At 37.3% G+C, this 26,583-nt stretch overlaps 1 protein-coding gene across 1 annotated transcript in view; it reads left to right on the top strand.

The window, feature by feature from the left end:
• Window positions 1-26,583, top strand: part of PDE10A (phosphodiesterase 10A) — a 193,614-nt gene that overhangs the window by 146,599 nt on the left and 20,432 nt on the right. The window contains exons 8-18 of the mRNA XM_076333970.1: window positions 980-1,030; window positions 2,917-2,975; window positions 5,626-5,677; window positions 9,176-9,318; window positions 11,517-11,609; window positions 12,251-12,437; window positions 13,863-14,005; window positions 16,069-16,152; window positions 19,087-19,237; window positions 22,305-22,460; window positions 25,711-25,883. Of these exons, the coding sequence (XP_076190085.1) occupies window positions 980-1,030; window positions 2,917-2,975; window positions 5,626-5,677; window positions 9,176-9,318; window positions 11,517-11,609; window positions 12,251-12,437; window positions 13,863-14,005; window positions 16,069-16,152; window positions 19,087-19,237; window positions 22,305-22,460; window positions 25,711-25,883 (1,292 nt within the window). The remainder of the gene's footprint in view (window positions 1-979; window positions 1,031-2,916; window positions 2,976-5,625; window positions 5,678-9,175; window positions 9,319-11,516; window positions 11,610-12,250; window positions 12,438-13,862; window positions 14,006-16,068; window positions 16,153-19,086; window positions 19,238-22,304; window positions 22,461-25,710; window positions 25,884-26,583) is intronic.

The raw sequence follows: 26,583 nt of genomic DNA, 5'->3' as shown, positions 1-26,583 counted from the left end.
TCAATCTACAGTTCAGGTAGGTTTCAGACATGCATTGTTCTGTGCAAATATGAATTTGTAATGTTTTATGAAATACCTTCTGTAACTGAAGTTCATGAATGTTCTACTTGGAAAAGACTGGCTGCTAAATAGAAGTATTTCATTAGTAAATTAAAAATATTTTAAGGTCACTTTCTGAGTGTTCTAAAGCATTCTTTTCATTTTCAGGTTTCAGAAAGCCTCTGGATACCATTAGCAGTTTTTATAAAATGTACAACGTGTTCTGTTTTAAAAAAAAAAAAAAAAATTTAAAAGAAGTATCTTAGGAGCGTATGCAGCAGCAGACCTCTTGTACTTCTGTCCTCTGTGTTCCTATAAAGCTCCTGTGTTTCAAGGACAGGAGATTATGCATGGTAGCACATCTTAGTTAACTGCTGTTTACATGACATTTATTTGAAAAGTTGCCTGGAAACTGTCATACTTAAAACACTAGTCTTGAGCTGAGGGATCAGGTCTGGTTCTTCTGCCACCAGAATGGTAGTGAAAGAAACGGTGCCTGTTTACAGTTGGAAATAGCTGTGGCTGAAGAGATACAGCCCCAGAAAGATGTTATGGAATATTTTATTGCTATGGCAGATGCCTTTCAACAATGTACATAATGTAATTTTTAAAGCCCTTGGCTTATGGGATGTTTGTTTTGCTGTTATATTTCTGAGCTGATGGGTTCCCAATACTGCTTCTGAAGAGCATTGGTAAGCATTTTTTTGATACAAAAAATGAGGATTGTTCTCTTGTGACTGAATGTACCTTACTAAAATTGAAACACTCGCAAGTATACTGAGACTTTCACAAAATAACTGTCTTCCCACAAATTGTTACTGCCTGCCTGTCTAAAACAGCTCAGTGAATTTACTTAGCAGCTAGATAGAGAAAACGAGCGTGTAACTGATGTGCAGTTTTCAAGGTTTCTTCAGAGTTAGTTTCTTCTCTTTTGTTTCAGGTTGCAACAGCAAATCTTGCATGGGCTTCAGTAGCAATACATCAAGTACAAGTAAGTGTGGGTGGCTTTTCACTTTTTCGTTGTGTAACCCTTCTGCCAGAACTTGATTAGTAGGAACATGGATTATGGTCAAATTTAAGTGGAGGTCACTACTCAAACATTGATTCAAGCCCCTTCCCTGAACCTGGGAAAAATATGCTAACATTTTTGGTGTTCATTGAGCTAGTTTTCCTCATTGGCAACCGTGGATCAAATAGCTTAACAGTATTTTTACTAAAGGAAAAAGAAACTTTAACAAAGTAGATAAATAATTGTTAAAGCAGAATTATAACAACTGCAGTTTTTTTTCTTGCAAGAAGGCAACTGCTCGGCCAACTGGTTGCTTTCCTCCTGCTTTGGTATTCAGTTTGAGATTATTAGGTGTTGCTGGCTAAGCCTACTTCAAGCCATCCTTGCTAGCTGCTTCATGGTCCTGTAACTAATCCCCCTAAGGATGCTTCATGCTGTCCCTAGTCAGGTGCCTAATGAAGCTCCACACAGTGCAAGCTGCTCTAGCAAACCCCAGCAGCTTTGCTAATAGCTTTTGTTACTTCAGCTAATAGAAGAGGGTAACACTGAAACTAAACATATAACTCACAGGAGGAAGTTCGTGACATTCTTTTTTCCAAGGTGTCTTTTATAGGCTTGGCAGAAGACTCACACAAAGCTTCCTGCTTTTGTTTTCTAGACTCTAATATTTGACACCTTGGTGCTGGAGTCATTGACTTTGTTTGGGGTGGTCATTCACCCTGGCACATTTAGGCAGAATTAGCTGGCGTAGGCTATTGTACGCTAGTAGAATTGCAATTGCATGCAGTTGTAGCTTCACTTTGTAACAATGACTCCCTCTTTAACTGCGAAGTCTTTCACACCTAACAAAACAAAACATGGAAAGTTTAGTTTAAGCCTGTTCATTGGTCATTTTCGTTTGTCTCCCTTCTGCTAAGCAGAAGGCTTGCCCTTCCCAAGTTTTTGCATGAGAAGAAAGCAGAGGTTTGATCTGGCATTGGGCCGTACCTACCAGACTCACAGCTGGGCTTTAGGAAGTAGTGTATATCAAGAAGTCGTACCTAGTTACCTAACTATATGTGAGAGTAAGGCTTGTGGATGTTGTTTGTCATGTTTTGCTTATTTATTTATATCTGCATTGCACAGATGAAAGATATTACTAGTTCTGAGTGATATTTTATTGTGTAAAAGGTACAAACAGTAGAGGCTTGTTTTCTTTTTTTGACCTCAATGCTTGCTCTGGTAATATACAGGTGTACAATTGTTCTTTAGATACAGAGTATGCAATTAGGTGGAGTAAAAATACAGTTCAAAGCTTTGCTTCATCTAACACTTTGCTTCTAAAATGTAGTATGCATACTATTTTTTGGGTTCGTATTCATGCTGATTTCTCCCAAAGTTGAGCATGTATCATCTGCTAGTTAGCTTACTTAAACTTGCCTGGTGTCAGTCTTCAGTTGTGTCTACGTGCTACTTTGCAACCTGGAAAAAAGTGGTAGAAGTATGGTAAGGAAGAAAGCAAACAAAATATTTGACATTCTCAGAAGAGCCTGAGGGTCTGGATAAGGAGGTGTCATCAAGTTGATCCCACAACCACATTCAATGGCAGCCTTTGAGGCAGCATGGACAAGTGTAACAACCAACATCTTTCAAAGAGTCTTAAGAAAGATGTTACTTGCGTTTGACAGTTTTAGCTCAGCAGCTAGATAGCTAAGATTGAAGCCCAGCACACAAATCTAGCTTTTAATTTTATACAGTGCTGTAACATATGTATATACTAGTAGTGGTGGTTTTTTCATACAAAATAAATGGGTAGACTGCGTGACTTCAGTTTCCCTCTGACTTCAGTGTTCTTCTGGAGCAAATGATAACGTGATCTGTGCTTCTAGGTGTGCCGGGGCCTTGCCAAGCAGACTGAACTGAATGACTTCTTGCTTGATGTATCGAAGTAAGTGTGGTTTGCACTATAATCTCATCAATTTGTTTTTATGAGCTTTTCTACATGGCTCTTCCAATCTACCTGTGTTTTACACTGTAGCTCACAAGCAGGTGCAAAGGCATACCTCGGAGGGTGGGCAAACTTCAGCACAGGGACAAGAACGAATGATGTGGGTGCCAGTGGTGTATACCTGTTAAACTTTTTTTTTTGGTGGTGGTGCAGAAGAAAATGTAACATCCGATTATACCTTACAGAATTTGTTTACTGTTGTGGTCTTTTGCATGGGGTTTTGCCTTCCCCCCCCCCCCTTCTGTCAGAGTTAAACATGTCCCTCTTTTGAGAAGTGACAAATAGGCTTGCCTTGTCTTTTCATGGCCAATTTTAGAAGGTTTGAAAGGACTTTATGAAAAGTTAGTTAGCTTGCTTCAGCTTCCCCCGCTTTTTTTGACATATATGTATATACACACACACATGCATAAGCATGCGCACTTCAGGGATATATCCTTGAAGAATCAGGACTGTCACACATCTGTTCTCCCCCTGCATTTTATGGAGGCTCTGTTTTCATTTTCAAAGACTGTAACTGCATGTAGTATGTTTTCTTTTAATTTCTTGTCACAATAAATGCAAGATTAAATTGAAAACACAGTAAGAGCATGAAAGCTTGGGCTTAGACTTCCAAAGTCAATTTTGTGTCTTAGGTGATCTGCTCTTCCTTCATCCCTTTTTCTTTGTTGCTGCTATTAGCATCTTTAAATAGTAGAGATAGCCAATAAATTAAAAGACAAACCAGAGTTGTACTTTTGGTAAATCACAGTCTGGGATGCTTAACAGTGTTTTATCAAACTAGTTGGCTGAAGAATTTCTAAGTGCATTACACAGAGGACTGATGATACTGTGGAAAAATGAGATGTCTCAGATTTTTGCTGTTACAAACACTTCTGTGGGTCTTGATGAACAATTCTCAAACTGATGAGATTAGAGGACGTCCAAGATTCCTGTGCCATTTCTCAGAAGTGCAGGCAAGCCGAGTTGACCCGGCTGGAATGGGGAGTGATACACCGCAGAGAGGAGTCTACGCCTTGCAAGGAGGGCCAGCTGGTTGTATCCAGATGTTTTTCCTAGCTTTTTTCCTGACTTTTTTTTTTATTTCAGCTTAGGTTCAGAGTGTCTCCCCTAAAGGGCACTCTCATCATTCCCTTGCCAGAGCTACCCACTTGCTGCAGTGTCTTGCACCATTATGTTCCTTTCCAGAGTGCTTTTATATTGCTAACATCTGTACTGAGCTAGTTTACCAGAGAACTCTGGATTAATCTACCCAAATTTATGGGCTGGCAATTTACTCTTGGTACATAGTACTGAGATTCTTTTAAAGAACTTTGTAATTATTTTAACTTTTTAAGATAAAAATTACAATAAATACTGCAAATATTTAATATGTATTTCTATAAGAAAATACCTCTCATACAGCATTATCATTTGCTAGAATTGTTTAGTTTTAATAAAAAAGAAACCCTATGTTTTGAGCCACAAAATTGGGATATTGTTTAATAACAACTTGATGAACTTCATGTAGGTAAAGACTTGCACTAGCAAGAAAATAATTAGTTTCCTCTTAGAAATGGTCTGTACCTTTTCATATATGGAAGGAGGGTTTCCTATTCAGTGACGAAATTGTTTGCATGCAATGTCACTGGGACATGTTCTGTAACATTTTAGAAAGAGCATAGTATGCAGTGCTCCACCTCTTCATGTCCCTGACAATGTAAGACTAGCGTATTATATATTTCCTTTCCACTAGATCCAAACAGAACTGAGCTGTATATATGTTCAAGGCCATGGGACAATGTCTTTCTCTCTGCTGGGAACATTGTAATCCGAGGGTTATTAAGACTTGGCATGTGGAAGATTTAGACTTCTTTTACTAATAAGTTTGACCTTTATCTTTCAATGTTCTTGACTGTCCTTGGACAGTTACCACTTTGCTGTGAAACTGAGATACCTTTGATCAGTCTTTTTCTGCAACTTTAACATGCTACACCTGGGTTGATAGAGAAGACTCATTAAGAGTTTTATATATTGTTGCCTTTGAAATAGTATTAAGGGTTGGATAATATGACGTGAATTTAGCTAGAATACATAGTTTTCATAAGTTCTCAGTACATAGTCCTCTATGCATAAACCTAATGAGATATTTTGAAAGCATGTAGATAATATATATCAGCAATGGAAGAAAAATTTTTTTTTGATCTTTTGGATTGCTTTTCTTTTCCTTTTTACTCCTCCTGTTAAAATTTTCAGTGCGTAAAGGGTGCCAAAGCATTTTGATAGATTTTTGGTGTTGCTCAGCAGGGGCCTATTCAATCCATGGTAGGCAATGTTTGGTAGTCTTTTCCTTTTCTACAGAGAAAATTCTACATATTATAGAGAATATTCTACATTCTGTCATCGTAGAATAATGGCTTAAAGGAACAGAGCTAGGACCATTTCTCAATTCCCTTGTGCTATAGCAAGCCAGGCAGTGATTTTCAAGGTGCAGAGGTTTGTCTTTACCTATTCGGGCTCCACTGTTAAGCAGTTGTGAAACAAGAGCCCCTGACAGCCATTTGAGAAGTGTTTGACTAAATACCAATATTTACTGACTTCTCTTTCTCTGCAGAACGTATTTCGATAATATAGTTGCAATAGATTCTCTACTTGAACATATAATGGTAAGTTGTCTTTTTCACTTGTAAGTTTATTAGTCTTAGTTATTGAAGTCCTTCATTCTCCTTTCCTTGAAGTAAGACATTACATCATTTAAATACATGAGCTGTTTATAATGGATATGTAATACAAACAGTGTTAACGTCTCTATATGGAAGAAGGTGGCAAAGGTCAGCTTGATTTTTCATTGTCGCAACAATTTTCTTTCACAGCTTTCATAAGTAATGGAATGTGATTGTCTCTGAACTAAATATTTACTATTGTGTTTTAGAGAAGGTTTGAAAATTGTAACAGAAAGACTTCTGGTTTTGTTTTTATTTCAGCTTGTTGTATTGATTCCTTTTTGCAGCATGTAGTGAGTTGAATTTAGGAAAACACTCCTGTAGAAGTTATTGTCTATAGGAACGACTGGAGGTCAAACATTACTCCTAGAGTATTTGTTCCAGTTGCAAAAGTATTTACACCCATAACTAGTGACAGAGTCGGTCAATGTTTTATAAAAACCACTAAAGCCAAGTCCATTGAAATAACTTATCAATGAATTAAAGTACAGTTCAGAAAGATTATAATTTCCTGAATCAATTTTGAATTCAGAATTATGTCCTGAATAGTGTTTATAAATACATACAGACTGGTTGTTTGTAGCACATTTTGAGTGTTTGATATATAAATTATGCTTTTTAGCTTTATGCACATTCGTTGCATACTGCAGTTCTTTTTCCTGAATGTAAATCTTAATCAGGTCTGTGATACTATTGTTTCAGTTTGTGTATTCAAAAAATTACTCCCCAACAGTACTCCGATACTTGCTCCAGTCTTCAAAGTGATATTCTTAGCTAGACTATTCAAAGACAACAAACTTAGAATGCAAACAATATTAAAGTGGTTTTCTTTAGACACTTGAATTAGTAATGGAAAATATTCTGCAGTGTTTGTCTTATTCTAGTTTAGTACACAGTCAAGAATTCTGCACATAGGACACATTTCTGAACATTGACTTTTCCAATTTAAATGAACTGCTTAAAAATAGCTTAACATTTAAAAGAACTGGTGTAATATGGCATATGGCATCGAGAACAAATATTTATATTCTTCCCTGTTCTTCCCTATGAATAGAGGTCTGGTGGAAAACACAATTGGCAGTGAAATAGGCTTACTCTTTCATCTTCTTTTCCAACATTTGGCTGCATCATGATTCTGCATTTTAACCTGTGTAGATGTTTCATACTCAGCTTCCTTTGTAAGCTGTAGCAGTTGGCTGTTTCTTGGGCCAATTAATTGAATTGCGTGTTTGCAAATTTATTGCCGTTTTATGGGAGTGCGACTTTATCATTATGTGGCTTATTCTGTGTCTCACAGTGAGAAAAGAGTGGAACGCAATTTCACCTCACTACTTCACCCTTTGGTGATTATATTTAAAGTTTGATTTGTTCCTGTAATAATAAAGAAAAAAGTATGGGGATTTTAGCATTCTTTTCATTTTTATTTTCATTAAAATCACTCAGCGAAGTTAGTGGTATAAGGGTGTTTTCGAATATAGATGCAAGGAGGGGAAGCAGAAGTTCAAGTTGCCTTGCAAATTTTCTTACCAGTATGCTTGAGTAGTTAAAACAACCTACCCAAAAGGTGGTCCCTGGTCTCCCTATTGACAGTGCAAAGCATACCTTTTGTACTGATATTCCCCTGCAGCCACTGGCCTGGATTTGAGCTAGAGCTTTAGAGAAGTAAGACTTTCTCATCCCATTAACTGTTTCTCTCAATTAGTAGTGTTTAAGCAGTTATTTTTGAAAAGCATGAGTCGTGGCCAAGGTAAGTTCTTGAGTCATATGCATTAGAACACAAAAGTTTAATTGTATAAAATCAACACTGTGCTGTTGATTCTATAAAGAAATCTGATACAGTTTCTGAATAGGTGTGGAGAAGCATTTACTGGACCCCTTGCCCTTTTTGGCACAGTTTACATTCACTCTGTTTTGAGCAAAGGAATAAATGGTGTGAGTGGTTGAGATCTTTAAAATTCTTAATGCTCTAAGTGGGAAGTATTTCACAAAAGTTACCTCTTAGCTTGCAGTCTCCCTGACTTTCTACTGCTCTGATGAAGCAAATGGAGTAGAAAGCAACAGAATCTTTCCAGCCACAGATTCTGTCGGTACGGGAGGGCCCTCCAGGTTTTATAGAGTTGGTCTAGATGGTTTCTGTGCAGTTCCCATTACACAGCTCATATGACATGGGATTAGAGCCTCATAGGTTTTTTCTGCCGAGGTCTAACATTTACCTATTTGCATTAATATGAAATGAAATATTTTAGGTTTTTGTTTTTATTTTTGAAAGACAAGAGAGAAGGGGGGAAACTTAATTCATTCATATGGAAGTCTTGAGAATTCTTAAGACACGCCACCTGCATACATTGCACACCAAGATGTAGTCAGCCTCTTTCTGTGGCTGGATGACTAGATTGCTATTACATACAATTTTAAAAAGTGCAGTTACTATACTTTCTGAGCAGATAAGAAACATAGGAGATGTATCTGAATTGGATAGAGCAGGTTCTTGAACCTGACTATATGGCATCTTAAGTTAACACAGTGATCCTTGTTGGACTTTGGTTCACTCTTTCTTCTTGTTCTCAGAAGGTCCGTTGTATGTCAGAGAAACATTTCAGCGAAGGGGTGCCGTGTTCCCAGGACAAGACTCTGTTCTGACAATCAGCGCTGGCTGGCAGTTAGTTTTGCTAAGATGAAACTAGCTGGTTCAAAGTATGATAGAGACCATGCAAGTCTATTGCTGTACTGTGGTACTTTCTTGACTATGGGAGGTACCTTGTGGGCTTTGGTTAGTTTATGTAGAACTACTAAGTCTCAGCTTTTGTGCAAGAACTATCCCTAGCATCAGGAGGGCGCAGCCATTTCCTATACCGCTGCATAGGGCAATCCGTAATGACACTTCTAATCTTCCCTATTTGTTCATTGTTATGTATTACAGGCACATTTAGCTTTTTTAGAAACAAACACTAGTCTCTCTGTTATGTCTTTCCTTGCTGGATATTCAATACCAATGCATTTGTATTGAAGATAAAGACAAAAAGCCAAAAATGTTCTTAGGTCTTGCTATATCCTATCTATTTAAAATCAAGTAAAGGTGAACAATATCTAAACATGGAGGGAGGAATGGTACCATTTTGAAAAGTATTCCTTGTACTTGAAAAACAGTGTAATAGGAAAGCCTTTTTTCTTTTAGCAAACATTCAAGCCTCTAAAGATATTCCTGTGTTTCTCAAAGAGAACACTGTAATTTACAAAAAAATATTGAATAAAAGACACACTTTCATTTTGAATTGTATCCTAAAAGATTGCTGTGAAGGTGGATGCTCCTTCAAACATATTTTCATGCTGGATAATTTCTCAAAATTTTTAACTTCTAGGGACTTATGTTTTTATCAGATAAATGACTGAGGATAATCTAACTCATGACCGTTAACTCTAGTTTTGTTTTTTTGTCTATAGATATATGCAAAAAACCTGGTGAATGCAGATAGGTGTGCACTCTTCCAGGTTGACCACAAAAATAAGGAGCTGTATTCAGACCTTTTTGATATTGGAGAAGAAAATGATGGGAAACCTGTCTTCAAGAAGACCAAAGAAATAAGGTAAGAGCAGCTAGCGGAAGAATGCAGTTTCATTATAACTACGGATGTGCAGGCATTTTATTACCCAGTCTCTGTGCCTATCTGCAGGTACCCTGACAATACTTGTCATACTGTGATATCATTCCCACCAGGACCCGCCTCCAGAAGGTAGTACTTCTGGGAATGACATTGCAGTGCCATCGAAACAACGTCTCTGAAGCTATAACGTCACTCCTGGAAATGCCGTCTTCCGGAGGCGGTCCTTTTGGAAATCATGTTGGGAAAAAAACAGAGGTGTTCTGAGGTAGGTAAAGGTGCAGGTAAAGGTGCACCTAATCCATAGTCTGCCGGTATGGGACTTTTTTTCCCAAGAGGGTTCCCAAGAGGAATTGAAATTTGTGCGATTCAAGCATATCCGAAGCAAGGAAATCACAATTTGTACTTCTTACGGATGGATTAGGCATATGTAGAATCTAGCATGGGCTGGTCATTGCTTTTGAAGATTTCAGGTCCAGTAACTTAGTTTTACTTTTTCTCATGTGAATTTAGAGTATTTTCAAACTTTTAAATAATTGTGATTCTGAAGTATGCTTGAAGTGGTGAATTTGAAAATGTATATGGGCTTGTAATGAATACATAGGATTCTCTGCCTAAAATTGATGTGTATTTCTGCCTGATGTCACAAGTACATATTTTTTACACATATGCATATTTTTTTAATGAAAGAGGCAAGACAACAAAGTAAAGATAACATTTTTCACTCTTCAAAAGTTATGAATCCTTAATAGATACAGATCAAGATTTTCAAAGGCACACAGGTTTTAAACCTACAGCTTCTTAAAAAGAAAGAAATGCATCACTAAATATCCTGCACTAAAACTTTGTTAAAATACTCGGCATAGATTTTCTCAGAATTTTTTTCATTTCCTCCTTAGACTTTTAAAGTTCTGGGCCAATATGAGATGTGATTCATGTCTTCACTTAGACTCCTTTAGACAAACTTACTCCCACTTACTACATTGTGTGAATGAGAATGAAAGGAGTCAAAATTGGTGCAATTTACATACTGAGAAGCAAGGAGGTGGTGTAAATGAAAGAGGGTGGCCTGCTTTAACATACACTTTCATACTCCTACTTGATAATTGTTTTTCTTGCTTATATCTTTCTGTCTTTTCTGTATGAAAATTATTGAAATGTTGACTCTGAGTGCAAGGGTGTGAGCCATTTCATGGGTGCTGTATACTGAAAAAGAGGTACAACTTAAATATCTGTAAGAAAGTGACACTGAGTCAGTCAGTCATCAGAAAGGAGCCTTAAGTTGGTGTGATGTACATATCATAAGAAGCAGCAGAAGAAACTAACTTAAAATCAGGTGTGCAGGGTGAAATCCTGTCAGCTTTGTCACTAACTTCAGTGGGGGCAGGATACTGCCCAGGTACATTTAGATTTGATAGTGTTCCACATGTGATTCTTTCTACTTGTTTTTCTCCACGAATTCTTCTGTGCTTGTATGTCATAACTGTTTTATGTCAAAGAATTGAAAATTATTTCCTCGCAAGACAGACTTGTAGATTTTTCTGATTCAACTCCAGAATATATTTGTTGTGTTTAACTTTCTTGTGGTGATTAAGGGATTCAGTTAGCACCGTGGCATTGTTTGCATGTCATGAGATGAAACAAGCTAGTTATTCTGAAGTGTACATGGCAAATGCATATAATGTTTAGCTTTGAAATTACCACTGGTCTTTTTCCAAAGTTTATTTTACCAAATCCACCTGCCCCCTCGCCCCCGCTGAAGAAATAAGCTCCATATTGCCTATGATGTGTCTAAGGAAACAATGAATATGTGAAAGCAATGATAAAATCAATAGCTTGTACAGGTAAACACAAGTCTCAGGTTCTGTACAAATGTCATGTTTGTTAGGCATAACCCTCAGGGTTATTGAAGACTTTGAATTTTTGTCGCTAAAATGGTCATATTATGGCATCTTTTGTATTAAACTGTAGTTATATAAAATGTTTTCAGAAAGTATCTATTAGTATGTGCTTTTTTATTATTTACTACTAGTTGTTGTCTTGTAAGATTTTTCTCCTAAAAGCATCAAAATGACGCTGGTTGGGAACAAATATCCATTACCGTGCCCAAGACAGACTCCACGGGAAAAATATTTTTCCAGGTAGCTCATATTGTGGCTAACACACACTTTTATTTTCTGCAGATTTTCTATAGAAAAAGGAATAGCTGGTCAAGTGGCAAGAACAGGAGAAGTCCTTAACATCCCTGATGCCTATGCAGATCCACGCTTTAACAGGTAGGATGTTATTCCTGGGAGGGGAAAATAGCTCACCAAACTTTTTACTTAAATTTACTACTTAAATTTCATACTAGGATGCTTTTATGGAAGCGTGATCCTCTGATGAGGAGGCAACCTATAGATATCTATTTAAATGCTTTAGCCATCGGAGATATTGTTAAGATACAAATAAAGAGTATTATTTTTATCAAATATAAATATAATGGAGAAAAATTTAGTTATTTTTCTTGTTACAGAACTTTGCCCAGTTAGGTAGACTGTTGCTGATTTTCTTTATTAGCCTCCCTGCGATCTGATTAGTTTCAGGGGACAAGAAAAAAGTTCACTAACAAATAGGATGCCTAAGTACCTGAATGTATTCTTTAATTTTATGAATAAGCTGACTGTACATTTGAGGAAGTATTAATTCTTTATCTTGCAAATGGAGATTAAAGGATTAAAAAGTTCTTTCTAAATATGACACAGTAGGTGGAAATATTTAAGAGCTTTGGAGGTGAACTTCTTGCAGGTAGTAATTACATCTACTTTAAAACTATTTAGTATATTGTACATCAACATTTCTGAGAATCAAGGAATAGATATTAATTAATAATATTAACTCTTTTCTTTTTTTTTCTTTCTCTTTTCTGGCTCTCCAGAGAAGTAGACCTCTACACAGGGTACACAACCAGAAATATCCTGTGCATGCCTATTGTAAGCCGAGGAAGTGTAATAGGTGTTGTGCAGATGGTGAACAAAATAAGTGGAAGTGCCTTCTCTAAAACTGATGAGAACAACTTTAAAATGTTTGCAGTCTTTTGTGCTTTAGCCTTACACTGTGCTAATGTAAGTTTTGTTTACAGTTTTGTAAGCTGTTGGTTGTAATGGGAAGACTTAGAATCCTACTTAAAGATTTTGATGTTCCAGATTATTAAGGTGATTCATAAGTCTGTTTCGTTGAATTAACGAGGAAACAGGAATCATTGAATTCTTTGCTGAATAACTGTATTTTAAGAGGATGATCGGGATTCATTTGATGCTTTCTGAAATAATAATACTCTGGATACATCAATGTCGTGTAGCTAAACTGAGAGAGCAAGCTCTGAAATGTGACTGATACCTGTCTGTCTTCTCTTTTCCGTTAGAAAGTATGTTTCTTATTTACTTTTATAAAGTCAGATCACATGTTTTACAGATTTAACTGAGGGATGGAGATATTATGTATTCTCTCGATTCCATATGCTTAATATTCAAAGATATCAATTTATACATTTATATGCTGTGCTGTATACTCAGAATTATCCATGCTTCTAGATAAGAGTGGATAGCTATTTTTGTTTTCAAACCCTCTATTGTCACAAAAAATACTATTCTTGTAGGAAGCGTAAGCAATTTAATGATCATTACTATATAAGTATAAAAATGCAATAAATGCAATGCAGAAGAAATGCGTCATATTCATGGGAGTTAAGATACAATGCAATGCCAGTTAAGCCTGGTGAATTACATTAAGCCATTTTACCAACATCATGCTGTCGGTATACTGGGGCAGCAAATTTTACTAACAGTTACTTAAACATGTTCCACATGACTCAAGGCAAGCAGAAAGGTCTGCATGGGAGTATGCAATCACTCAGTTGTGTGTGAGTTCACTCTTTTTAGATGGTGTATGTTACCATTCAGGGCGGACTGCTCCAGAGGATTATCTTTTCTAGTAAAATTGTTGTGCCCTCACTTGTTTACAAACCATGCCATGTCTGCAGTTGCTGTCTGAACCTCTCTGTAATTAACTGTACTTATTTTTCACAGTTATTGCACAGTAATGTAGGTATGATAATGATAGGTCTTGTGTACTTTTTACTGTGCATAGATAGCAGTTATTTGTATCAATAGCTGAATTCATGCAGTGGCACAAAATATGAATTGTGCCCTGTTACCAGTTTTTCTTTCTGTTTGCATATTGCAAGGGACTGAGCTCTGTTTCTAACTCCTGAACTTTGATTCTTTTTCTTGGGAGAGCTCAGACGCAGTGAAAAATCAGCTGAGCCTTAGATGTTTACCTGAGTGAGTAGATGCAGAATGTGATGTGATAGAAGGCCCAGTTTTCCAGAAGTACTGAATTTCATATAATCTGTTACTTTTCTTTTTGAGCAGCCAAAAGCACTAACGTTTTTGCAGATGTGTATTTTAAGAATAAGTGCTTGAGTACAGGAAAGAAATGTTTTTTCCTTTATTAAAATTTCACATTAATAAATGACTTCCCTTTTTCAGATGTACCACAGAATTCGCCATTCAGAGTGTATTTATCGTGTAACAATGGAGAAGCTATCCTACCACAGTGTTTGTACAGCAGAAGAGTGGCAAAACCTCATGCACTGTACACTGCCTCCACATATTTATAAAGAAATTGAACTGTAAGTATTTTTCTCATATAGCGACAGCTGCATCTTGTATCAGTCTGTGAAAAAGATGTTTAGGTTTTTTTCCTAGGTGTAGCGGAGGGTTTTGTAGGAAGCACTTTTATTATTGAACTATCCCAAAATCATGGGGGTTTATCTCTGGCTTTCTTATACTTAGCTATATTTAATGACCTGTGAATGAAATTTATTTATCAAAGATGTAAAATGATACCTACTCAGAATGGTAGCATTTTCCTCAGGCATGGGTAGCTACAGCAGTTGCTTTAAGTATTGGTTTATATCTAAAGATTGTAGAGATGAGCTTGCTTTCTGATAGTCCAAAGTCAGCAACAGCTCAGAGCCAGAGAGGAGGCTGAGCTGGAACATCCGTAGTTAAGAAGACCAAATGGATGATCTCATCCCCTTGTATATGTTTTAGAATAAAAGATTCAGCTCGTTCCTGGGATTTTCTGGGTTGTATGTTTGTTGGGTTTGGGGGCGGGGGGGAGGAGTTGGGGTTTGGGTTTTGGGTTTTTTTTGGTGTGTGTGTTTTGTGCATCTGCTTGTGTTTCTTGAAGGAGGGGGAAATGGATACAGATCTCCAAACTTCTGAAGATAATTCAGGGTTATGAATCCCAGGTGCTAGAGTTTAGAGTTGCGGCCTAAATTTGGAGGAGGACTTCCCATCCAGACTCTTAGGCTTTCTCTGAAATAATTCAGTTACGTTCAGCTCTCAAGGATCTGCTGTGCGCTGAAGATGTACCTCTACCTGCATTTTATCAGTCAGTCCCCACTCAATGCTAACATTGGGAGTCATCTCATTTTTTAGTCACTGTTTGTGGCCCAGGACAATAGATTCTACTGTAGTGACCAGGTGCCTAAAATCAGAACTCTATGATATTGAGTCACAAAATCTAAGTTGTCTTTGTAAACGTAATCTCCAGAACTTGCTCGCTCCTGTCAGGCGCTAGGCATTGTAGCTGTGAGCGAGCAAAGCATGCGAGCGTATGCTTAACGGGGACTGCTTACAGTTGAAGTTCATTACATGCTGAAGTGATTTGCTTGAACGCCAGAGTATTAGCAGCTTGCAGGATTACACCCTAATAGAAGCTTATTCTTTGCCATACAATTTCTTGTGCTTTGTTAGATGATATTATATAACCCACCTCCTCAGCAAAAATGACTTTTACTTGCAAAGATGACAGGTTTCATTCTAAATTATATTAACATCCTTTAGTTCGAGCAATCTGAATACATTTAACCATTTTCCAAGCAATTCAGCTACCTCCAGCTCTTTTGTACCTGCTGTGCTGTTCAGTATGCCACGTACGTGCAAGCGTTTGGCCGGGTTCAATGGAAAGTAAACAGAAGACTTGCAGCACAGCAGGTGCAGGGGAAGGGGTTAATTAATAATCAAAGGACAAACAGTTCTGCTGAGTGGGTCCCTAATATTAGGCCTAAATGTTGATATCGGGAGAGGGGAGAAGTCCTCAGCTAACGAAACATTAAAAATGCAGTATTAAATGTTTGATTTTTGAAGTTTGGACTTAATTTCTATTAGCCGGTAAAAGTTTTTTGTTTTTTTATTTTTTGTGTCTCACCGAATTCGCAAGAGAAATTATTGAAAAAAAGCCAGTAAATATATAATTAGAGATACCATCTTTACAGTTCCTGGGAGGAAAGCCTGAAATATTTTAAGAGTGCCTGTAAAGCTCTCATCATCCCTGTAGAACAAAGATTTTTGTACATGACTTAAGCAATGGATTCTTAAATAAAGATTTATGTTTCTATTAACTAAACAAAGCCAAAGGCTAACCAAAGGCTAACGGTTGGACTCGCTGATCTTAAGGGTCTTTTCCAAGCTAAATGATTGTATGATTGTATGAGCATAGTTCCATTGACCTTAGCGGAAAAATATTAACTTACATTGCTGGAAAATATAGCCTGTAAAGTCAGTTTCCTGTGTATATTCAGAAACAAGTGAATGCTGTCGGATATACATTACCTAGTTGTTTTCACTTGCTTTTAGTAAGAAAGAAAAGGTGTTTGTCCTTACTAAGCTGAAACTTTCTTCTTAGATACCACTTTGATATCAGTCCGTATGAGGATGTCTGGCCTGCCATTTTTGTCTACATGGTTCACCAGTCCTGTGGGACAGCCTGGTATGAAGTACTTGATTTATTGCTTTAATTCTGTTGTTTATGTGTTTATGTATTAGGAAATTTTGAGATCATTATTTTATAATTCAAGGTCTTATTTTCTTCGGAGTTTATTTACTATGTCTGTTCTGTACAGGGCTGTAATAAGCAGGCTGGATTTCTTGTCCCAGCTTCTTGGTCTTCAGTTAATAAAATTTGGGAACAGCCAGGTAAAAGAACTCATGTTATCATCCAAACAGTTGTCCTTCCAATATATAGAAGTATTGTTTGGTTCTGAGATGAGATTGCTTTTCAGACAGAAGATGGTGAAGATATTAAAGGCGCTCTTGCCAAAAAGGAGAGAAGGTCCATGAATACTGATTTTTCAAATATATAGTTGCTGAAATTAATACAATGTATGGTTAAAATAATCCAAGGTTAGATCTGACCTTGCTAAATAAATCAGTTATCAGGATCGTTGTGCATTAATTATGGAAGTGAATGATTTTCAGATGAAATGTTTCATTTATTGTCCCTTCAGTGTCCATTATCATTACTAAGATCAGTAGTCTCTTGGCTAAGTATGTCCCATGGCTGAAAGAAAGGAGCTGCTCCAAATTATGGAAAAAATCTACAGATGGGCAATTGAAAGGGGAAGTATCTCCCTGCAAAAAGCAGCAACATTTGGGAAAAATTTGCTGGTGACTGTTTCATCTTAGTAACTGGATCAATCTCCATGCCCTCAAAGCATACAGTCAAATCTGAGGGTCCTTCTCATGTCTTCTTCAATACTGCAAAGTGGGTGACTGTTCTAGATACAGTTCTCTACTGCTCAGTGTAGTTAGCTTGTTTCCATTCCTGACTGAATGGCTGTGGATGCAGGACTGGGGTTCAGATTTTCAGCTAAGTTCTGTTCTTTTCCCTCTCTGTCTCCCAGTCTCTTTCTTTCGAGGTGTAACTTTGATGGGGAAGAATTGATACCCACTTGACGTTTTTCAAATGAGTCTCAGCTTTCCCATATAAATTAAAGAAACAAAAGTGAGGAAAATATTTGAAAAGGAGGCTGTTGGGACTGGACTTGTATTTAATTTCTGAAAGAACAAAACTTCTCAACCCTCTGAAACAAGTACAGCTATTTTAAGACTAAAATTTGATTGTTAATATATTGAGGAGTAAGGTTGTGCCTTTAAGTATACACCTATGTAATGTATAACTGTTGTGTCCAGGGAGGATTTTGGAGAAAAATCTATGATACTTGCTACATTTTCTTTGCTCTCATGAAGAAATAATCTTTTACTGCTTTAATCAAGTATACAAAATACAGCAGTGGAGGGAATAATAGTATTCTACGTTGAGGTATCATTGATAATGATTTTCGCTTTGGCTTTGTACTTTCCCCTTTGTACTATCCCATAGTAACCATTGAGTTGATATTGGATGTAGATGGAAGTGACTGTTGTGGTATTCTGAATTACGATGTATTATTTTAAACAGTAGTTCTAACACTTGTTCTAGAGCTGTCTGACTTAACTCTCTAGCGTTAAAAAAGAAAGCCTAAAGCTTTTTTGAAAGACTATACCTCCATTTTTACTAACATCAGACTAAGGCTGAGAAGAAATATTACCTTCCTCAGCACACAACCATAGAAATACGTTTTTCTATCTAAGTGGCTCCGTATAGTAGATGTGTTTACATTTTTACATATAGGTCGGAGACATTCAGCTTTGTTTTCTCAGCCCACATGTATTGCAAAACTAGAACATTAATACCACTTCCCTGAGATACCCAAGAAATTATCAAAACATGGAACTTAAAAAAACCTCAAACCACAGTAACAGGGGAAAAAATGAGAATAAAGGAAAACAGATCTGTTTATGAGGGGAAAAAGTCAGTGACTTGGGACTCTGGCATCTTCAGTTCAGTTCTGGGCTCAAGTGTAAAATTCACTTTTCACCCCAGGCAGCTCGGATTAGGTACTTTAGAAAATTTTACCTGATATCTAATCTGTGCCTGAATTTCCCATGTGTAAACAAAAAGTATTCAGCTTTCCTTTCAAAGGAACATCGGTAGATAAAGTCTATTAAAGATTGTGCAGAGCTCTGGTACTACAGAATATGAACTCTCTCAGAGGTGTTTTTGATGAGCATATAAGCCAAACATAACAATTACTTTATTACTGCTTTTTATTATTACCTTAGTGAAAATACTCTTGATCATAAATTAATTTTGCTTGTCTGTATTAATAGCAAAAATATAAAAAACAATCTTTAAGAAATAATCCTACAAATACTGTAGACTTGGGGCATTTTCATGGTTGACCAGCAATTACTTAACAAAATATTGTTTGGTAAAAAACGAAAAAATGGTGAAACGTGAATTTCTGTTCACTTGGCCAAACTGGAAAAAAAATCTTAAAGCCTTGGAAAAAGTAAAATCTTCTTTTCATGATGTCAATATGGAGCATCTCAACTTCTTTTATTCAAAACAACTTACACATTTGGCATTTGACTGAAATTTTAATTTAAACAGGATTATTTCTTCTGTGTCATTTGTTTGACACAGCTTGACACAAAACCCTAATTTTCTGTTTTGATCACAAATGATGTTTTCAAATTGTCCATTTGATGCAGAGTTTCACTATTTAGCAGGTTGAATAGGTAACGATTTAAAGAAACCACGCTTCAAGTTTCTGGGAGCAGGGAAGGTTATGCAATTGCGTTGCCTGAGCTGGGTAGCTAGACTTATGTTCCAGAACTTTACAGATTAAACTAAGAGCATTGTCAGGTATCCACGCTCCTCTGTCCTTGTCAAAACTTGAATGACTCTTGTAATCTATGAGTCATCCGCAATGAGAGTCAATCCTAGCAAGAAGAGTAAATCAAAGAGCATCTTTTCTCCTCTGTTGGTTATTTTCCCCATTCTTATTTCTTGTCTCTGACCAAATTAATTTCTTTCTAGCTTTGAACTTGAAAAGCTATGCCGATTTACTATGTCTGTAAAGAAGAATTATCGCCGTGTGCCGTACCACAACTGGAAGCATGCAGTTACCGTTGCACATTGCATGTATGCCATACTTCAGAACAACCAGGGGCTTTTCACTGATCTAGAGGTAGGTGAGATGATTGTATCAGTTACTAGACCTCACCAGAGGTATCAGCCATCGTAGAAGTACATTTTCTATGCTAGAGTTTTGCTGTCGGCTTGGGCAGAGTGTATATAAAGGTCCCTGCAGAGGAACGGGTGTGAGTAGAAAGCTTGAGGAAGGAGAATTATTCAGATTCCTAATCCTAGTGTTTCCTTCATGGTTTTCAGGTCTGCCCACTGAAGAAGCAGTAGCAGATTTGCTCTAAGTCCATGTCCACATTTTGAGGTTCTCCCTGCCCGCGTACAACCACAGTCCTTATTTTAATTATTTAACTTACTGTCAGATCTGTACTGAGGGGAGGGAAACACCCTGGATCTTGAACCCTGTGAGGTCTGGGAGATCCTGAATAGGAGGACAAGGGTTGCAGAGGTGGCTGACATATGTGTAAAAGGAGAAGAGTAGAAAGGATGGAAGGAAAACAGTTGTCCAAATGTGCTAATTCACTGGTCAACTTTTATTATACAACAGTTTTCCTTAGCATGTGTGTACATATTCTAAAGATAAATGCATAGTGTTTAAAAAAATCAGGAAAAAAAATACTTTGAATAGATCACTAACTGGAAAAATTGTAATAATAAAATGGAAGGCTTAGAATCGTTAAATGTTAATATACACTATGAAGAACTGTCACTTGTTTTTTTTCTGAATTATGGTAGGTGCAACTGGGAGTGCTGTCTATTATTAATACTACCTGAAACTTCTGACTGGCAGAACCTGGTTTCAGTTGTGTACTGCCATTTGGGCTGTAATTTTTCAAGCTCCATGATTTCCTCAAGCTGATTCATTTGGGGAAATTTCAGCCAAAATTGTTTGGCTCTTTTAAAGAAACATGCTAGGAGAAATCAAGTTTTTGTTGAGTGTATAAGAGTAAAATAAAATTTGGTGAGCTTTCATTTGAAAAGGTCTAGTTTATTCTGCTGTAAAGCAGGGACTTGAAAATTGACACTGAAATAGGAAAGTGGCATTTGCCAAGCACATGCTGAAATTTGGCAAAGCTATACAGGTTTGAAAAAATCAGTATTCCTTTAACAACAAAAATCTGGATTGCAGCCTCAGGGAATATTTAAAGCTCTGATAGCATTCAGTACTAACCAAGTAGTAAGCCCCATCTTTTTGGAGACACAGAGTAAGAAAGACAGGGAGAGCAAAAGAGGCAGCCGTTAAGAGAGATGGAAACAGCCTTTGTTCCCTGCCAAACTCCAGCCAGCCTTCACCTGTTTGAATGCCTTATCCCAGCCTATGTTCCAGCTCTTTCTAGCAGTCTCCTCTCTTGAGACTGGAGATGAATCCAACAAGAATACAGAAAACTGCTGAAGAAAAGTTTGGGGAACTAGGATGGGCTGGTCTCAGGTGAGGGATGATGACATGAACCTCGATAGACTTAGAGATGGGAAAAGAAGTATGAAACACTGTAAAGGGGACTCTGATCTAGAGACAAATAGATCCAGCAGTTGGCAGTGGTCAAAGAGTTGGGACCCAAGCAGGGACAATGCATACAAGGTTAAGAGCACTGGGATTAGGCATGATATAATCCTGAAGGACTGAGACAAGAATGACTTCATGGGATGTGGAGAGTGGGACAAGCTAGACAAAGAGAACCATCTGGTACAAGGAACAGACTGATGAGAATTGTAAGACTGGAAAAAACACAGGTTGTAAAGGATGCAACAGGAGAATTAAACTTGTGGGGGAAGGACAGAAAAGCTTATGCCCACTAGATCTAACGTGTAGCACAAAGGATTCTGAGACTCATCTTTCTTTTGCTGTCAGAGACTGTTTTTCAAGTCTATTGGTTACATGTCTTGCCCCCCCTGACAGTAGTAAAAAGGGGATACCAGCTTCCTACAGCTGTTACTGCACCACTTCAAGTAATTCAGGTGTGTGTCATGTTCCTAAGGGTTCCACTTCTGCTGAGGATCTGTGGATGTGTGCTGCTGCATCATCTGTTTTATTATGTGCTTTTTAAAAATGCACTTCACAAGATGCAATATTGAAAAGACATCATTAAAAATAAAAGTGAAGGATTTAAAATAAAAGTGGTCTCAAAATCAGAAATACAGTTAGGGTTGCTACAACCTTAATTCTGCACATTGTATACCTGTGATAAAATCTTTAGTTACATCATTGTTTGCTATTTTTCCACAGAATCATGTGCCTCTTAGTACAGTATACAGGTTGGATGTTGCTCACTTAATAGGTGGCTAATCAGTATTCTTTTTCTGCTTCATTTTATAGCCTTTTCCTTGTTTACTGAACACTCATCAAAACCAACTATAAGACAGAGCTGTTAAGTCTATAAAGACATTTTTGTGATAGTCCATGCTGACAGTGACCGCCTCACAAACGTTAATGAATGTGTTTTCAAAACACACCTGCTGTGTGAAAAACTTTTGCAAGTGCCCACGTATTTTGTGTGTTGAAAGAGAGATTTCAGGGACTCCATTTCTTCTCTATTAAGAGTTAACTAAATAAAAAAAATCAGTTTTTACAGTCTGTCTTTGTTTGCAATTGCCATTCTCCAGCGTTTCTGTGGCTCATATTAGTGACTTCCTAGGAAAAGTTTCACCTAGGAGACTTGGTCAGTGTCTTCAAGGAGTGTTGCAGAGGCAGGTCTAGCATCGGACTTTGGTGCAGCTGCCTTGACCAGGAGATCATACATCTTATGTATATCCTCTCCCTCAATAACTGCACTTTTTATTTTTTTAATAAACATGGTAAGGATTCAGTGGATGACCAGACTATTTGTTTAAAACTCAGATTTCTTCCTGAAGCAGAATCCCTCCAATAGTATGTGATTGTGGAACAATGTTTTTTAAATTCGTAATATATAAAAGGTTTGAATTACAATTGGACTGAGAATTTTAATTCAGCACGTCACTTCCGTGTTTCTTGCAATTTTAAGGATGTTTCTCCATGTGCTTTTTGAAGGCTGTGAAGCTTAGTGCAACTTTGACAGTATTTTGGGAAGAGAGTGACATCTAGGGGCAGGAAATACATCTTACTTTTCATGTTTATCTCAATTTTTTTGTAGCGAAAAGGTCTTTTAGTTGCATGCCTGTGTCACGACCTGGATCACAGAGGTTACAGCAACAGCTATCTTCAGAAATTTGATCACCCCTTAGCTGCCCTCTATTCCACGTCAACAATGGAACAGCACCACTTCTCGCAGACTGTGTCCATCCTGCAGGTAGGATTATTGAAATTGTATCTTCTGTGCAGTAGAGTCCAGTGGTGGAAATAGGAGTCACATCATTACCCAGTAGATTTTCTGAAGCATGCTTAATTTCATTTCTGGATTGTAGTGCTCATTTAGAAGAGAGGAAGATTTATTACAGCAAGCCGGGTTCCACAATTAGCAACCCAAGCATTCAATAATAGTGCAAAACGTAGCTTCCCCAAAATCTTGATGTTATTAAAAATATTGTGTATTTGAAGGTCTTTGCTTAAGGCCTTCCTTTGGAGCTTTTAGCTCCTGGGTAAATGAGGGTTTTTCCTATGACCATATGGAATAGGAACTTTGAAAATGAAAAATCAGTTTCTTGCTTACTTAGATATTTCCGACATAATGTGCTTCAACAAAATCTTCAACCATCCTGAAATTCTGAATAAAAACTCAAGTACTGGCAAAAGTTTGCATGAGAAGCTTGAAAACCTGCTGTAATAAATTCTGTGAACATTAAATGTGTGGCATGAAGGAGGAAATGTTAATTTTGCACGCATGGAAAGTTTAAACTTGTTTCATTATGTCATCGTGTGCTTTTTTGTTATTCAGCAATTTGAAGTAAAAAAAACTGAGTAAGGTAATGTTCTATGAAAGAGATTTCCTAATATGAGGTGAGGTGTCTGTATGTTTAATGAATAGAAAACTACAAGAAAGCATGCAGACACGTTTTGGGAAATCCAAGTGTGCTACTGATGCACAGATATTTTCTCATCGGTGAAAATTTTTTTCATGCTCGACTAGAGAAGAGTGAGAACTCTCACCGATGAAACCACTGCCAGTCCATAACATACTTGTGCTCACCGGTTTTAGTCTACCATGCACATGCTCAATGCACAGCCTTACCATACTACTGTGCCACTAATTCATTGTTAACTTTTCTTTCTTTCTGGTCTTTCAGGGGGAAGATATTTATTTTCTTAAATACCTAATCACCTTTTAGGAAAAATACATATTCTGTATTGTATTCAGAAGCACATCTTGTGATTATGGTTTTAGGTATCTCATACATTTCATCAGAGAATGGAAGCTTTATCTCTGAATGCTCCTCCATGTAGGGGAGGGTGTAATTGAATCCTTCAGTGGTGGTATGGCATTAGATTTTTAGTATTCATTCTTCATGTGAGTTTGTGCACAGTGAGCAAGTTCCTCAGTCATTAACACTTCTTTGTCCCACTATGGCTACGTGAAGCAGACTTCAGTCATTCTTCAAAAACCATTTTGCATTTTTCCTGCAGAAATGTTGTAATCGGTGAAAGTCCCATTTGCCAAGAAGGCAGGGAACCCTTTTGCTTCCCTGCTACCTCCTAGCCTTGGCCGTCAGTGTGAGTGAGGAAAGGGAGATAGGTCATCAGGGCTGTAGAGTGGATTCAGACACGGGCTACCCAAGTGCCCACGGGTGGTGATTAGCAGCAAAGACAATTTAGAGCAGCCTTTTGGACTTGCTGGTTTTTGTTTGAATCAAAAAGCCTTACTGAATTCCTGGACTGTTACAAAAAAAAGCCAATCAACCCACCAAACCCTTTAGGGTTTATCTCAATGAGTTTTAATTTTATGTGAGTAACCTGCAGTACTTTTCACTGTTTGGAACTTTATAGCTGCTTTGCTCATCCGCCTGCAGTTCTAGTGTACACCATACTTACGAATACATAGGATTCTATTCACTAGCTTTAGCTCAGCAGGGAAAGAATAAAACGTTAGGAGCTGTACTTTGAAGGTACTACTCAAAAGCCTAAGTGACATGCTCAGAAATGGCAGCTTCTGTCAGTACTTAACAGAATCAGTTCTTTTCTAAGTAGTATGAACAGAAGCTGTCACAGTGGTCTTTCTGATAGTGCAGCTTCTAAAACCTAAAGAACAGAATCTAGAATAATTTAAATATTAGGACAAATAGCCTGTTCTCATGGATTAGGCAGCAAGGTTGGGGAGGAAATGGTCCCCAAAACCCTAAATCATGAAAACTAGTAGTAGTCATTTCCTGCTCCCAAAGTGTTGATGATGGGTTAAAACGTTCTGAACTTTTTTTTTTTAAATATCATGTTCTATGACTTAGGAGTCTGTCAAAGGAGCATTGAGTCATAGACGGATTGTATTTTCTATTCGTTATTCACAACAAATCTACTTGTCCAAGTAAAAATACTGGAAAATGACGTTTACGTTCCGGATGGTGAGAGAAACCAAGCCTATTTGTACCACAGAGGATTTATTTTCAACAAATTATGTAAATGCTTGACAAAAGTCAGGGAAACTTTTTATGAGCTTCAGCCCAAATGCCAATTAAATGTCAAAACACATCTGCTTTTGATATATTTTAATAATATTTTCTATTTGTGAATGTGCACACCTTGACACGGCTGGCTCATTCTTTCTTATTTTTCTCTGTTTCCTCTCAACAGTAGGAAGACTTTTGACAAGTTGTTTTCCAAATCTTAGAGGAAGCGAATAGTGTTGACTTTTCAAAATGTGATGTAGCTTCACGAGCGATCATAGCACATGGATATTGTCAGTTAAATGTGCAATAATACATAGTGGAAATTGAAAAGGGAAGACAGTAGCATGTTGCCAGAACCTCCGTAGTGGAAACCGCTGTCTTTAGTTTATAAGTCAGTCAACTTATGGTTGAACAAAGCAGCTTTTTCCCCTAAATGTTCATATACATTAAAATACTGTAATTAACTTTATTTCTATAGAGAAAATTGTATCGGTAAATGCAGCAATTTCAGGCACATTTCATGTAGAACACTATGAAAACAAAATTATTTTAGTACTTTAACTTGGATATTTCCTTATCCATATTATGTGTTATGAAGTATCAACATTGTACTTCAGAGTGAATCAGACACTCAGTTTACCAACTTGGCAATGCAGTGCTCTGGATCAGTATTGAATCACAAGTTCCCAAGCTAATACTGTCAGGAAGTGCTGTGTCTGTAGTGCTTATAAGTCAGAGAAGAAAAAGCTACCATTTTTCTCTATTAATACCTTTAGGCTTCAGAAGGAGCAGTCCCAAAACCGAATCAGTGGCTTAGTCATAGGTTTCATGACAGTATTTAAAAAGGAAAGGTAAAAATGGGAATTTCAGGCTGTCAACATTTGAATTTGCAACAAAAATTGTCATTGGGCTGTAAAACCATTGTAACCTGTCTGGTGAAGTAAAGACTGAAATCATCTCAGAATTAGAGCTTGTGCTTTTTATTGGTTTTTTACTTTTTCATAGCTGGAAGGGCACAATGTCTTCTCCAATCTGAGCTCCAGCGAATATGAGCAAGTACTTGAGATCATCCGGAAAGCCATCATCGCCACAGACCTTGCCCTGTATTTTGGAAATAGAAAACAGCTTGAAGAGCTACATCAGACGGGAGCATTAAACCTTAAGAACCAAGCACACAGGTAAAGCAGCAAACCAGTATTAGTTCACTATGGCATTAGTCCTAGAAAGAAAAACCGTATTTTTGAAAAAAAATCTCTGTGTACACAGTAATTTTCTTACATATGAGATTTCTAAGACCAGCTGTGTGTAAAATTCCAAGGATGTAACAGTAATTTCCATTGTTTTATATTTGCATGTCACTGCCTTTGGAGGTCATCTGCACAGTTCAGTGACAGATCATCTGCAGAGGAAAGTTAGTGCACAGGCAGTTAGGTGGTGGGGAAAAAGGTATAGTGCAATAATTACTTAGTTTTATTTTTATGTCAATATTTTTATTATTCTGTTAACATGCTTTTTTGGAAAAAATTCTGGTCAGATCTCAACCTTTGTGAATTAAGATAGCTCTAAGTTTTAAAAATATACAAGTGCATATATTCCTATTCATAAACACATGACTCTGTCCACGTAAGCAAAACATAGCGCACCCTGGATGAGAGATGTGTCTTGTAACAGGCTTCGTTAAAGGGCTCATGCAGCCCTTCAGAGCTTCTTTACTGGAAAGTGGATCCTGTCATTAATCTAATGCAGGGAAAAATTAGAGAGGTATATGGGAAAATATTGAGTCGTGATTCTGATTTCTTTTCAGAAGGAACTTTGGTACGTGGGTCTTCTTTCTGAGGAGTTTTACAGGGTTTTGCCAGTAGTTTTGAGTAAATTATT

The sequence above is a fragment of the Aptenodytes patagonicus genome, chromosome 3 (assembly GCF_965638725.1).
Source record: "Aptenodytes patagonicus chromosome 3, bAptPat1.pri.cur, whole genome shotgun sequence".
Taxonomy (NCBI): Eukaryota; Metazoa; Chordata; class Aves; order Sphenisciformes; family Spheniscidae; genus Aptenodytes; species Aptenodytes patagonicus.
The sequence above is the reverse complement of the archived record's forward strand: the minus strand, read 5'-3'. Positions and strand labels throughout refer to the sequence as shown.